This window comes from Pelmatolapia mariae, linkage group LG3_W (genome assembly GCF_036321145.2).
Source record: "Pelmatolapia mariae isolate MD_Pm_ZW linkage group LG3_W, Pm_UMD_F_2, whole genome shotgun sequence".
Taxonomy (NCBI): Eukaryota; Metazoa; Chordata; class Actinopteri; order Cichliformes; family Cichlidae; genus Pelmatolapia; species Pelmatolapia mariae.
The window spans coordinates 5612220-5627609 of record NC_086229.1 but is presented as its reverse complement, the minus strand read 5'-3'; the positions used below and the strand labels follow the sequence as shown (position 1 = coordinate 5627609).

Here is a 15390-nt window from a genome sequence, read left to right as displayed (position 1 = left end):
GAGTTACTTTTGATAGAAGTAACTAGTAATCTAACTAAGTTACTAATTTAAAGTAACTTACCCAACACTGTTAACGTCTAAATAAGGGTGTTAGTGTGGCATGTGTGGGTTCTCTTCAGGTGCTCTGCTTCCTCCCACAGTCCAGAAACATGCATGTTGGGTTAAATGGAGATGTGTGATTGTGAGCATAAATGTTTGTCTGTCTCTGCCTTGCTCTGTTTTTACCTGGCTACATCACCATGGTTACTGATGCTGAACCTATAACCTGGTCTGGAGCAGGTTATGTTCACAGTTTGTGTTTAAAACTGACTGAAGTGCCTCGTTTTCCCTGATTCTTTTATGTACAGAAAGCTTTAAATGTGATATAGATTCAGTCATATCTCACTAATGTCAGTGAATGAGACCCAGCTGTAAAATCACAGCAGTTACACTGTATGTGTCTCATTGTCACTGCAGTTTAGGCTCCATGTAAAAGTAGAAATGTTTCTTTTTGGTTCTAATCTGCTGCTGAATATCTTTTACAAAGATAGAACTGCAGCTTATCATAGTCATGTAGCCAGTTAGTAAAAACCCAAGTCATCGTCAGACACAGCATACATTTAATCTGACTGTATGTGTTCTTTTAGCACCTCCTAGTGGTGTGGTGTTAGTCTGGGTGACGAGTGTAACTGTTGAGTGAGAGAGACTGAGCCTGAATGCTGGTAGCACCTTAGCCACAGCTCGGGTGTGGAGAAGCTGAAAAAGAAGGTTTTCTAGTTTGTAAGGAGGAAAAAACTGAGAGGACTGAGTTAAAAAGAGGCTGGAGAGTAACACAGAGCAGCCATGAAAGCTGCTCACACAGTTTAAACAGTTTAGCATGAAATGTTCTAGTGAGTTTGCTCCCAGCTAACTAGCACACCAGCTAACTAGGAGACCACCTAACTAGCAGACCACCTAACTAGCAGAAATTAGGTTAACTAATAGAAATCTTAATACAGACCACCTAACTAGCAGACCGGCTAACAAACCAGCTAACTAGTGTCCCGAATTCGAAATGTTGAAGAATATAACAAACCAAAAGAGGGCCAGAAGAGTGAAGTCAAAGAATGATCTTTATTGAACACACGCGGGAAGATGCACACTGCAACACATCAGCATAGATCTCCCCCCAAGAATGCATTTCACAATGTTTTTAATACATCAGGGTTTACGCCCCTTCTTGCGTCAAATGAACATCACATGCGTCAGTTACAGTAAATGGTCAATTTATAAAGCTATAAGCAGACAAAGAAATTCCTCTTTCTATCAAACTTTCCATACATGGCAATTAGTTTCAGGCCCAGATGGTCCTTGTGGGCTTGTCCTCTTCTTGACTCGTCTTCTGTCATCTGTTACTAAACAAACTCAAATGCAGTTAGAAGCAAAATGAATTTCAGGCCTTTACAAGCTAATTAATAATCCAGCTAACTGCAGCCACAAGCTGTGACTGCGTCTTTCTAACAAGAGCATCAGACACTCAGACTGTTTTTCTTTGTGGATGATGATGTATTCTCACACTGATGCTTCATGGTGATGCTGCTATCCACCCACTGCTCCTGGATTCCTCATCATCATCTCCATCAGCCCTCACAATACTCCACCTTCATCAGCTTCATGTTCAGGAGCCTGGATGGACAGTAATTCTTTCCATGGGTTATGGTGGGACATTAAGAGCTGAAGTCAAACAGAAGTGAGAAATGAAAGACTGATTCATTTCTATTTTGTCTTGTGATGTGCACCTTTGTTCAGAGAGTTAAGGCAGAGCAAAGATTAATGAGGTAATAGAGTCACTGATGAAACATGTGTGCTTATAGAAACTGAAACCAGATGAACCAGGATAGAAGGACATTAAAATGAAGTGTCAGCTACACAATGACAAAGGTATTTAGTTGTTGGTTTGAGTTATTTAAATGGAGGATGGAGTCAGACTTTAAGCTGCTGGACTAATTCACTATATCCGGTTCTCCTCATAGAACCTGGATACACAGACACACCTGTGACACAGTGACACACAGTGTGGGCTACCCACACATTAGAAAGTGGATCAGTCACACTTGTACAATCGTTTGTAGTGCTGGGCAACCATGAACACTTTGAATCAGCATTACAGTGGAACCCCGACTTACGAATACCCCGTTTCACGAAAAGTTACAAAGGCACTGAACGGCAATATTTCTGCCCGTGTTACGGAAAATGCCCGAGTAATGAAATCCGCTTGCTCTGATTGGCTGAGCCTACAATGCCCAGCATCACCTCACTCAAAACGCGCAATGGATGCTTCGACTTAAAATTTTCGACTTACAAAAGACCCTCGGGAACGAATTAATTTCGTAAGTCGGGGTTCCACTGTAATGGCATTATTACAGCAACATTCAATCATTAATTCAAAAGTAGTGCATTGTTTACTTATTTTAATAGTACTGCAGTACGAGAAGTGCAACATTCAGTGTGCAGATGTGAAACAAATCAGGTGCTTTTTAATAGCAGTATTCCCTTTAACACAGTAGCAGTTCAAATATTTCTGTCAATCTGACCTGAAACATGAATCTAATCAAATCAAATATCTTTGGCTCAGGCTCAGAAGTGGTTTTGAAGCTTTGACTCCTGCCTCATTCCACTCTTTCTGGATCTCTACCAGATTCTTGAATCTCCTATCTGATAATCCATTGAAGGCCACAGTCATCTCTTCTGCTGGTGCATCTTCTCCTGCCACTTTTTGCCCTTCCACTAGACTTTCCATTGATATGCTTGGACGCAGTACTCTGTGAACAGCCAGCCTTCCTAGCTATGAGCTTTTGTGGCTTACCCATCCTATGGCAGGTACCAGTGATGCTCTTCTGGCCAGTTGTCAAGTCTGCAGTCTTCCCCGTATTGAACCTAACTGAGACAATTGGATCATAGTGAAGCAATTTAATGACACCTGGGAAAACCTGTGCAGGTGCTTTCAGTTTAGTAGATGAGTTATGTGTGAAACTCAGTTGAAAACCTTCATGTCCTGTAAAATTTGGGCTGATGTAGTATTCAAATTTTTTGAAATCCTTTTTTCGTGGGTTTTATGAGCTGGAAGCCCAAATTATGTACAAATAAATGACTAAGTACTTGAACGTGTTTAAGTTGTGGGACCTGAATGTACAATCTATGGAAGTTTAATGTTTTGAATGGAATTATGGAAATAAATAAACTTTTTCCATGATATTCTAATTTTTTGGAAAGGGTCTGTATCTTCCTGACTTGACATTTTCTTCCTCCTCTGCACCGAGGCAGCTGCTAAGACACACAAGCTCATTGACATTTTCTGATAATAAAGAAACTCTCTTCTTCTGACAATATCAGAATCAGAATCAAAATACTTTATTGATCCCTAGGGGAAATTATTTTTCGTTACAGTGCTCCATTATAAACAAACATTAACAAAGACAGACAATACACTAACTAAGAATAGCACAATATATACAGGCATATATATATACATAAAAGTCACTTATTAATAAATAGCTAAAAAAGAACATGTGCAAGAAGGGTGTAGCTGTTGCAGTAACCAGTGTGTTAAGTGGATGAGTTGTACAGGGAGATGGCCACAGGCAGGAATGATTTCCTGTGTCGTTCAGTGGTGCTTTTCGGTAATCTCAGTCTTTCACTGAACGTGCTCCTGTGGCTGACCAGCATGTCATGGCGTGGGTGGGAGGTGTTATCCAACATTGTCTTTATCTTGGACAATATGAGCAGCAACAGAGAACAAGATTTCACAAGTACAGATGTTGCAGCTGTGGCCAAGTCTTTGTGTGCAGTTGAGGCTGTGCTGCATGTTTGCAGCACTCTAATGCACAGGCCTCTGTACTGATGGTGGGCTCTGCTCTGTATCCACCACACTGTTCTCAGCTTAGTCTTCCTCCTGTTCACAATCACACTCTGATGAAGCAGCCAATAGGGCCAACTTTTTCTCTGGTGGCTCGGATGTTGTTGCTTCCACAGGTTTCCCTCCAACAACCCTCTGTTCTTTCAGTAAGTTGGTGACTGAGGCCCAAACTTCAGCCTCTCAGATCTGGGTAAACACTTGAGCTCCTTGAATCTGGCTCCAGTGCAGCAGCAGTTTTCACAAATACAATGTTGGCATTTTGTTTGCGTGTCTCCAGGTCTGTTCTGAATGTAGACTTGAATTTGACAACATAGGCGGGGTCATCATCTGAGCTCTCCATCACCCGAGAGAGATGACAAAACACAGGCAGAATCACAGAGCATGAAACCAACTTTTCTCCTCCCAGAAGTTCATTCATAGACCTGCAACAGAAACAAGAATCAAATATTCAAATGAGAATGTAGAGCATTCATTTACTTATATACACAAACATGTCCTCTACATATTCATGCTATATTTACACACACATACAGAAGTTGTTTGTCTCTCACACGCAGACAGGACAGTGAGAAATAAATCATGTTAAATATACCTGCAGGTTTCCAGTTGTGTTTACAAACTCTACACTTTGTTCATGTCAGCTGTAGTTGTACCGTACATGCTGTCTTTTGTTGATCCTAAGAACGTTTCTCAGACAGAATTCTTCAACAACAGTAATCAGCCTGCAGTTTGTAGCTATCCACTTCCCTATGGCTTTTGTTAGCTTGGCTTTCTTTGGTTTATCTAGACTTCTCCCACAAGATGATCCAACGTAGTCTGCCCAGTCCTCCCACCACTGTTTGTTTTGGTGGTTTCTTTGCTGCCATCAACAACGTGTAATGCATTAAAGTGGAGATATCATCTGAATTTCAGGAGCAGGATCACTTTATCCTTCATGTCTCAGGCTATAAAAGCCCCCCTTCACCAATACCTGCTGTTCTCATTTTCATGCCCCACCCCCCCACCCCCCCATTTCCCCACTCTTCTCCTTTCTTCCTTCCCTTCTTTCATTTCTTGTTCGTACATGGGGATCTGCCCGGCCTGGGAGCCGTCGCCAGTCCCCTTTGAGGCCTTCCCCAAACCGCATCACCTTTTCACACTTCCTCATCCCTCATTCCCCATTGTTATCGAGGATGTGGTCCCAGCTAGTGAAGTGACACCTCAGACTTGAAGTACTCCGATGATGAGAAAACTCAACTTTAATTCCAAATAACTTCAGTTGTATCAACACTGCCCTCCAGAACAGTTTAAAATGAACATGTCCGTGTCAAAGCGCTGTACCTGTCTCCATGTTTCTGTCCCCGCCTGTTTCTTTCTGTCCCGGGTCATTTGAGCTCTGCAGTAGTATTAGGCCAACCATCAATGCTCTCATTGGTTGAGACGCATAATGACGCCCATTTCAATCCAGCACTGATCAACCTCCCGTCCCTCCTGTGACCCATGGCTTTTTATATTCAGAGCAGTGAGCACTTTCACAATAATCATGATTTTAAAAACTGTTTTAATGTGAGATAAAATAGTTGGCTGTGTAAATCAATTAATGAGTTAACGAGATAATAATAGGTTAACTTGCCCAGCCCTAATAATTAGACTTTGGTCAGAAACTGATGCGATCTCCATGTTTTCTTTGTTGGACTGTGGGCGAGTGTCAGAACTGAATGACTGAGTAACATGTAGAGTTTAAATATGTGTCAGTTCCAGTTTTAGAGCTCTAAAGTGCAGCTATCATGTTAGGAATATGTTAGGAATAGACAGAAACACTGAGGTCAAATCTTTATTTTACCACTCGCTGCATTCTTGATGTTCATGAATTCAGCAGGTTCATCATTGTCTGCAGCATTAATCTCATATTTCCATCTAAAGTGTTGAATTTGACTGTTTGATGTTCTTTATGATCTCTGGCACCAGTTCATCTGTAGGCTGAGCTCAGTCCATCCATTTAGTGAAATGATGTTTAAAGGTCTCCTTGTCATGTGAGTGTGCACAGATCCTGAAGCAGAAAGCCTGGGTTAACAGAGAAATGATCATCACTGTGATGATGCTCATCATCTCTGAACTGGGATTTGAGGTTTTGTCAAAGCAGCAAACACAAAGAAAGCCTGGCTATGTTGGACTGGGTGTGGAAGCAGCTCCCAGTTTGGGTTCAGGAGACAGACATCCTCTCTACTTTGAAGATCAGCTTCGAACTTTCCTTTTTGATAAAGCTTATAGTTCGAGCTGGATCAGGTGACCGTGAATCATCCCTTAGTTATGCTGCTATACGCTCAGGCTGTTGGTGGACTTCCCATGATGCTCTGCTTTCTTCTCCACTCCCCTCTTTTCTCTCCTGATGCTTTTATATGTCACTACTGCATGTCCTTAACTTTTGTCTTCTCTCTCGTTAGTTTGTGTTTTGTTCTTGTCTCTCTGAGCTCATCTCATCTCTTTCCCCTCACCCTGCAATCAGTCATGGTAGATGCTCCTCCTGGAGCCTGTTTTCACTGGGAGGATCTTTGTGTCAAAGGGAGTTATTCCTTCCCACCATCACCAAGTGCTGTTCACAGTGGATTGTCTGATATTTTGGGGCTTTCTCTCTAATATTGGAGGCTGTTACCTTACACTGTTAAACAGCTTGAGATGACTGTTGTTGTCTGTTGGGAATTGTTACTTATAAATAAAGTTAAATTGAATGGATGTAAATAGATAGATAGATGTTATTGTATGAGAAACGGAAAATGATTGTTGACAGATGGATTGTTGTTTTGTGTGTCTGCAGTCTGTCAGGCTGTCTGATCACAGAGGAAGGCTGTACTTCTCTGGCCTCAGCTCTGAGCTCCAACCCCTCCCATCTGAGAGAGCTGGACCTGAGCTACAATCATCCAGGTGACTCAGGAATGAAGCTGCTGTCGGCTGGACTGAAGGATCCAGGCTGGAGACTGGACACTCTCAGGTATGGAGAGACTGTCTGATAGAGGTGGAAGAACTGGAAACACTTCCCGTGTCTTTCACTCACTTCTTGTTTATTTCCTGCAGATGAGACATGAACAATCCCACATGCAGGAATATTTTCAGGGACACATACACTAGTCTAGCTGGATAGTACATGGATATTTATGTAGGGGGTCTCCAAGGAGTCTGTTTGCAGGAACATTAATGATAACTGATAAGTCATGTTGAGAGTTTCATTAAAAGTAGACCTACAGTTAGGTCTATAAATATTTGGACAGAGACAACATTTTTTAACTTTAGATACACTTTATTATGTCACAGGTGTACTGTACCTAAGATAGTGCCCGCTGTGTACCTAATAAACTGTCGCTCATGTGTATTTTTCCCATGCTGTATGTCCACAGTCACAGTGACAGTCGGTGACACTGACAGAAGGATGAAACAATGCTCTGAATCATTTCAGTCTGTGTGTGTGACAAAGAGGCAGACAGGAGCAGCAAACATTGGGAAATGGAAGCTTAAATACTGGAAACTCTGATAAATCATGCTGTTTTTGGGCTGTGTTATAATTAATATGGGGCCTGACAACACTTAGAAATAAAGCGTATAGTTAAATTGAGAGTGATTGTTGTTGGACAAAACATGCTTTGCTGCTAATCATCCACAGCAACACAATTAGCTTAATGACATTAGGCTGCTGTTAGCTAGCAGTGGGGGGTGTTGGGGTGGGGGGCACTTTTTTTGTGTGACTGACTAGAGTATTCAAACCAATCAGATGACAATACTCACATGACTCTCAATCCTTTAAGTATGTTTGTGAAAATGTTGTACTGTTCCTTTATCAGTGTCTAACAGTATGTTTATGAGAACCATGTAATGTCGAGAGAAAGAGAAAGTTTTGATACGTGAGAGATTTGTGATTTTTAGCGTGTTTGGAGGAGTAGTTAGTGTGTAGTTAGTGTGTAATTAGTGGGTAGTGTAGTCGTTGTTGTGTTTTGTGTGTCAGTTCTACTAGTAAACATCACAGTTGCTGCCACCAAAGGCAGATTGCAGTGTAAACGCTGTCTCCACATGGAAAACAGGAGTGATCCACCTCCTGCTGTCAGATCTGCAGGTTTATCCCTGTGCTGTTCTCCTCTGTCTTACAGTGACACAAACTAGTTTTTGCAGTGGCACAAATCATTTGTGTGCCTTCTTATTTGATGCAAACACCTGATTTTTCTGTAAATATTTTGAAATGGTTATATAAAAACCGCCTGAGGTCTGGGCTGCATTTTAGGGAAATAGTTGCAGAGTTGTTGTTTGCAAAACTTGTGCATCGTTTTAAAATGTATAAAATGATTGGTTAAACATGCTTGTGTTTTTTACAGTAAAAATCAGAATTTTTTCTCCCCTGATATTTTCTCCAATGACTGGAGATATGGTGTTGATGAATGTGTCAGAACTAATCCAAAGATATAACCCTGTGCAGTCTGAAGAAATGGCATCATCCAGTCTGTCCTGTTTCCATCAATCACTGTCTGGTTGGCCTCAGACATGAAACATGACGGGGCCAGACAAGGTCTTTAGAGAGGCTCATCTGTGCTGTCTTTCCTCCATCCAGGACCTGTAAAGGTCCAGAATGAGGGACAAACACATCTCTACAGACCTTTCACATCATGGAGATAAACTGTTCACATTTCTTCCTTCAGGCAGACGATACAGAGTGTTGTTAACAAAAAAACAGACACCACAGACAATTCATTCCCCCGGGCTTTCACTTTAATGAACACTGTGAATGTTCATGTTTATGAGAGCCATGTAATGTCCATGTGTGCACGCTAACTGTGCTGCTCTGACCCCCCTCCTCCTTTCAGGGTGGAGCCTGCTGGAGTCCGATGGTTGAGACCAGGTCTGAGGAAGTGTAAGTGTGTTTTTAATGGGATTCATGAAAACAAAGCAGCACACATTCAACCATCTTCATCATTCTGATGTCAGGAGTCATCATCAAAGTGTCAATCAATGAACAGATGATGGATCAATAACTGCAGCTGGATTGTGTTTGTTCTCTCCATCAGATTCCTGTCAACTCACAATCGACACAAACACAGTGAACACAAACCTCCAACTGTCTGACAACAACAGGAAGGTGACACATGTGGAGGAGGTTCAGTCATATCCTGATCATCCAGACAGATTTGATGTTTATCAGCTGCTGTGTAGAAATGGTCTGACTGGTCGCTGTTACTGGGAGGTCGAGTGGAGAGGAGACGTTTGGATATCAGTGAGTTACAGAAGCATCATAAGGAAAGGAGACAGTGACTGTTGGTTTGGATGGAATGATCAGTCCTGGAGTCTGAGCTGCTCTTATGATGGTCCTGTTCGTGTCTGGCACAATAACAGACACACACCCATCTCCTCATCCTCATCCTCCTCTTCCTCCTCTGTCTCTAACAGAGCAGCAGTATATGTGGACTGTCCTGCTGGCACTCTGTCCTTCTACAGAGTCTCCTCTGACACTCTGATCCACCTCCACACCTTCAACACCACATTCACTCAAACTCTTTATCCTGGGTTTGCATTCAGTCCTGGTTCCTCAGTGTCCCTGTGCTGAGTGTAAAGAGTGTCTCCTGTTAGAGAAACACTCTGACTGTTGAACAGATAGTTCAGTCTGTACATGTCTGTCTCTTTCACTCACAAACACGTTTTCACATTCATGGATTCAATCAGTTGATGTTTGAAACTGTTCTATATGATTCCTTGTAAACTTCTTCCTCTTCAGTCCTTTACAGATTGAAGCTCCCATTATTCCAGGATCCACATGTTGTTTTCTGTCTTTTTCCACTCAAAGCTTTACAGTGAATCTCAGTATGTTGTGTTTCTCTGAAGCTCAGTTCACAACCAGCTCCTCTGCATTTTCAAGTCTGAGCTCCTTAAAATGAATCCAAATGTTTGATTTTTTCTTTCTTAATGGGATGTTTCCATCATGGCTGAATAAGTGAATATCCAGTAGTCCTCAGTGTATTAAAGACATTTAGCATCTCTCACGTTTCTATCATTCTATCATTTTATAAAAACAGCTGCTTTTAACAACTGATCCAATCAAAGAAACATGAACTTCCATATTGATCAGATAAATACATATAGCTCTGATGTCACTAACATGTCCTTGAACTCTTCATTGATCGTGATTTGTGGCCCTCTGCTGGTGAGAAGATGAACTGCATAATGTGAGTTTCATGAGCACAGATGAAAAGAAGTGTTTTTACAGTTTTTTCTGAATGCTTAAACCCTAACTGTGATTCTAATAGCAAAATTTCTAAAACTATTAATACTTATAGCAAAACCACTCACTGAGTTTCCAAAACTAAAAGCACAAACACTGCTTTGTACTCAGTTTGCCATTTTCTAACACACACTTTGCAAAACTGTAGGCACAATTCACTGCACAACACTCGTTTTGCAGAACTTCAAACACAACTCACTGCTTACACTCAATTACCAAATTTCCAACACACTCCTAGCAAAATTATACACATGTATGGTTATCATTAACACTATTTTGCCAACTGTCTGGCACACTTTGATATGTGAAAACTGTTTTAGATAATTAGTCCACTTTGCAATCAGCCTAAGCACTATAAACAGGCCACAGGTAAGCTGTCTATGTGGAGTACAATGGAAGGAGCAGCAAGAGTGAGAAGAGTGAGAATCAGAGGAGGCCGAGGGAGAGGACGTGGAGGTGAAGAAGTTGGAGGAAGAGGACGTGGGGGAGCAAGAAGAGGACGAGGAGGGGAAAGAGGAAGGGTAAGAAGAGCAAGAAACAGAATAACTGATGACATCGGAGCTACAATAGTGGCCAAGTCATCAACCATGGGATGACCCTGAGGGAAGCTGGCTAACGGGTTCAGCCTAAACTGAGCCGCTAGACTGTGGCAGGCATCATTAGGACATTTCGAAATGAGAATCGGTAAGTACTTTGTAGCACTGCCATACTCTAATGAGAAACACAACAGTACCATACATGCCAAAATACTGAAATTGTTACTTTACAGAATTGCTAGACGTCCAGATGTTGGGGGCAGAGGCAGAATGTTCACTCCAGAGCAAGAGACCCATATAGTGAACATGGTGATTGCCAATAATGCAATAAGACTGCGCGAAATACAGCAGCGCATAATTGATAATGACACCATCTTTCAAAATGTACACAGTGCAAGCATTTCTGCACTAAGTCGTGTACTTGCGCGCCACAGAATAAGAATGAAGCAAATTTACAGAGTTCCTTTCGAGAGAAACACAGAACGTGTAAAGCAACTGCGATATGACTGTGTGCAGGTAAGCTAGTGTCATTGGTTCTGAATTTGGAAGTGCATACTGTAGTGCTGTGCATGGGCCTGATGTGTTGCATTTGTTTTGTCTTGTCCAGAGAGTGATGGAAATAGAAGCAGATGCAATGGGACATGAGCTACTTTTTGTGGATGAGGCCGGTTTTAACCTCAGTAAAACCAGGAGACGTGGCAGGAACATTATTGGACACCGTGCCATCATCAATGTCCCAGGACAACGTGGTGGTAACATAACCATGTGTGCAGCTATAAGCCAAAATGGTGTTGTTCACCATCATGCAACCATAGGCCCATACAACACTGCACACATTATTGCATTCCTGGACACCTTGCATGACATGCTCACTGTTCAGAGACCAGAGCAGACCCGATATGTCATCATATGGGACAATGTTAGTTTCCATAGGGCTGCTTTGGTCCGCAACTGGTTTACAGACCACCCATCCTTCATGGCACTCAACCTCCCTCCATACTCTCCATTCTTGAATCCCATCGAGGAGTTCTTCTCTGCCTGGCGCTGGAAAGTGTACGACCGTCATCCTCATCAACAGGTAGCCCTTTTACAGGCAATGGAGGAGGCATGTGGAGATATTGACCAGGCATCATGTCAGGCCTGGATACGGCATTCAAGGAGATATTTTCCCCGGTGCCTTGGACTGGAGGATATCGCATGCGATGTGGACGAAATTTTGTGGCCGGACCCAGAAAGACGACATGATGTAGGCTGATTGTCTTTTTTTCCCTTTTTTTGTGAAATTCCTATTTTGTGTTCTGATTTTGTCTTGGTTTTGATGAGTGTGAATAAACACCAATACTTGAAATTGTTCAGGGTCCTGCTCCAGGAAACAGCTTCAACAAACTCTGACTTTCAAAATAAGACATCAGTCGGCGTTTTTTTGTTTTTTAAAAAGCTCTTACTTTGGAGGGAGCTGACATTTAATCTTAATAATGCATTGGATTTATATAGCGCTTTTCAAGGCACCCAAACCGCTTTACAATGCCATTATTCATTCACTCTCACATTCACACACTGGTGGAGGCAAGCTACGGTTGTAGCCACAGCTGCCCTGGGGCAGACTGACAGAAGCGAGGCTGTCATATCGCGCCATCGGCCCCTCTGGCCAACACCAGTAGGCGGTAGGGTAAAGTGTCTTGCCCAAGGACACAACGACCAGGACAGAGAGGCTGGGGATCGAACCGGCGACCTTCCGGTTACAGGTGCCCTTCCCAACCCCCCTGAGCCACGGTCGCCCCAAATTGGCTGTCAATGGCCCTCCTGCACCTGCTAGCAGGGTCAGTAGGTCGTTATCACCAATTGGTGAGCCAGATCGCTGTGTCACTGTTGGAGGGAGTACGATGACTCCAGATCCAGTACAGACAGACTCCAGTTCACTTCACACTGAGACGCGCACATAGCAGCTAACTATATATATTAGGGCTGATATCAGGGCTGCACAAGTTCTTTGTGTTTGTGATCATGAATAATAGAAGTGTGCTTGTTGAAGATCATGTTTCTACATTATTATATGTCCTGTTATTGTTCTGTATTATATTCAGCTTTCAGCATCCTTTCCCAGCCCCCTGTTACACCATCCATACAAAGCCAATCTGACTGTGAGCCAATGTGTTTGATAGTTTGTGTTGGATCAATAGATTTGACAGACTTGGTTCTCATCCAGAGGGAAACAGTCCAAATTCAGATCTAATGAAATGATGGAGGCTGTTTCCTACCACGGTGCTAATGTGTGACTAACAAGGCTCATGGTCTCCAGCAGACAAGCGCCTGGAATGAGGTGAGCTGAGTGTTGCTTTGGTGGGTCTGTGCCCACGTCATGCCATCAGGATTCATATTGGCAATAGTAGCTAATGTTCAGGACACTACTCCTGCTCCCAGGGCAGATGAGGCGCTGCTTGACCTTTCACCCGCGTCTGATCTCTGGGTGGAGGAGGCAGTCATTCAGTCAACACCTGTGCCAGTTCTGGCTCCTAGAATCGGAGCAGCTGTGAGTCGGCCATGTTCTGCGCCCATTCCAAAAACTCGGGTGGGAGTAGCTGGCGTCTGGTCTGTCCCTGCATTAACGCTGGCCTCTGAGGTGGAGCCCGCCATGACAGAGCCAACCTCCACACCTGTACTTACACCTCGGGTGGGAGCAGTCGGGCAGGTGCCTGCACCAGTGCCTATGTCAGCTGGGGGTTCTAGAGAGCCCGTCCAGCCTCCTGCCTCATCAGCTGGGGGTTCCGAGAGGCCAGACAGTATGGTTGTAGTAACTCAATGATATATGCAGGGCTCTGACTGTGAGTGCCAACATGTTCAAATTATTGCAAAAGACTGATTCAAGTTTAAATGAAGAGGAAAGCACAGCGACAGGCTCTGCCAGTAAAGCTTATATGCAACTGCTGATTTGTGCATCTGATGAAGCTTATCAGCTCATCGTCTCCATCCACGCTGCCCTCCTCCTCCTCCTCCTCCTGCTGATGTCTCTGATGGAGCATAGTGATGAGCCCCATCTCTCTCCACACATCTCTGATGTCATTCAGCTGGAGTTTGGTCTCCACATTTTCTCTGTGTGTATGTTCACACCTTCTCTGTCATAAACTGGCTGTGTGCAGGCAGGAGAGGACCCAAATGCAAACTCACAGATGTGAAGACGTAAACTCAAAATACAGATTTGTTAACTGAGAGAAGGCGGTACAAAAACTAAACTGGGAAAAATCCTGATAATAACAGACTCTGGGAAACATGGAGAGTTTCACAACCATGAGAGAGGACGAAGCACAGAATTGAGGGAGACGCCGACATAAATACACAGAAAGATAACAAGGGATGTGGGAGCACACGGGGAACACAGCTGATACCAATAATCATAACGAGACAGGAGCAAACACAACATGAGCTACAATGATAAAATTAAATACAGACAAGAGGCAACACTATAAACACAACACTATAAGGTTGCCTCTTATCTGTATTTAATTTTATGTATTTACTTAAATAACAGTATGGTACTCAGTTTTTGGTCATCATCCCACAGATGTAATATTATCTACAGTGTTACGAGTTCAAAATATTGGGGATGGATACAAGAGGAAAACCACAATAACAACACTGGTCCGGCCGGGTCAAGTCAAACGATGATTTTTATGAACACACGTGTGGGAGTTGAATACTGCACGCAGACAGCAAAAGATCTCTCCCTGAAAACCACACAACAATAGTTTTTATGAACATCAGGGTATTAGAACGCCCCCTCATGCGTAAAGTAGGTACAATACAATCAATGTTGACAACTCTTAAAACATTAAAAGAACATCTGCTTCTTCCCGAGGCCAGATCCTTCCCAGTAATCTTCCACTCTGCTTATCCCCTGGAACAACCCGTCTCTCCTGCAAGAATAATCAAACAGCTACAAGGCTTTGCAGATTAATATTTAAATATTTGAACTCTCACCTACACATGAGTTTAACTACTGCTTGTGTGTGTGTGTGTGTGCCTCGACCTCAGCATTCACTCTGTCTGTAAGGGCAGAGGCCAACTCTGCATGTGTGCAATAACCTAACTGAAACCATACATGTAATATGTTGAATAAATGTTCTAATCAAATGCCACTATTCAAAGCTTAATAAAAGAATATAAATGAATAAAGGATAATGATAACTGACATAGTATGTGTTTTGTAAGCGTGTTCTTTCTATAGCTCAAGATCCTTAACACAATAGATTGTTCGGTCCTCGCGCCGAACAAAGTTTCCGACCCTCCACTAGTTGACCGAGCCCCCCCTCATTGGCAAGCACAAAAATACAATGCATGTATATGAAAAGGATTATCACTGCACCTGTAATAGAAAATATTAATATGGGATTATGACAATACCTGTAATAGAAGTTGTAAAAGATACAAAAGATATAACTAAATAAAAGATCATAAAATAACATGATGTAAGTGTCTTGTAAGCATGTGCGGCGTTCTACGCTCTACGTCATCTCACACAATAGATCAGCCAGACATCCCGCTGACTGTAGCTTTTAACCCTTACTGATGTGAGCACAACTCCATAACAAGAACCAAGCGGCAATATGTATAAAGATGATCCTGGTTACACCTGCAATGAAAGATTATATGATTATACCAACACCTGTAAATAGAAGATTAACATGAGGTTATAACAATCACTGTCATCCAAACTTTAATGTAATGTCAATAGCTTCAATAAATGCTTTAAT

The 15390-nt window shown here is 42.6% G+C and overlaps 1 protein-coding gene across 1 annotated transcript in view; it reads left to right on the top strand.

The window, feature by feature from the left end:
- The window catches only part of LOC134620251 (uncharacterized), a 331095-nt gene that overhangs the window by 14791 nt on the left and 300914 nt on the right, over window positions 1-15390 (top strand). The window contains exons 8-9 of the mRNA XM_065470089.1: window positions 11077-11158; window positions 11250-11775. Coding sequence (XP_065326161.1) covers window positions 11077-11158; window positions 11250-11775 — 608 coding nt within the window. The remainder of the gene's footprint in view (window positions 1-11076; window positions 11159-11249; window positions 11776-15390) is intronic.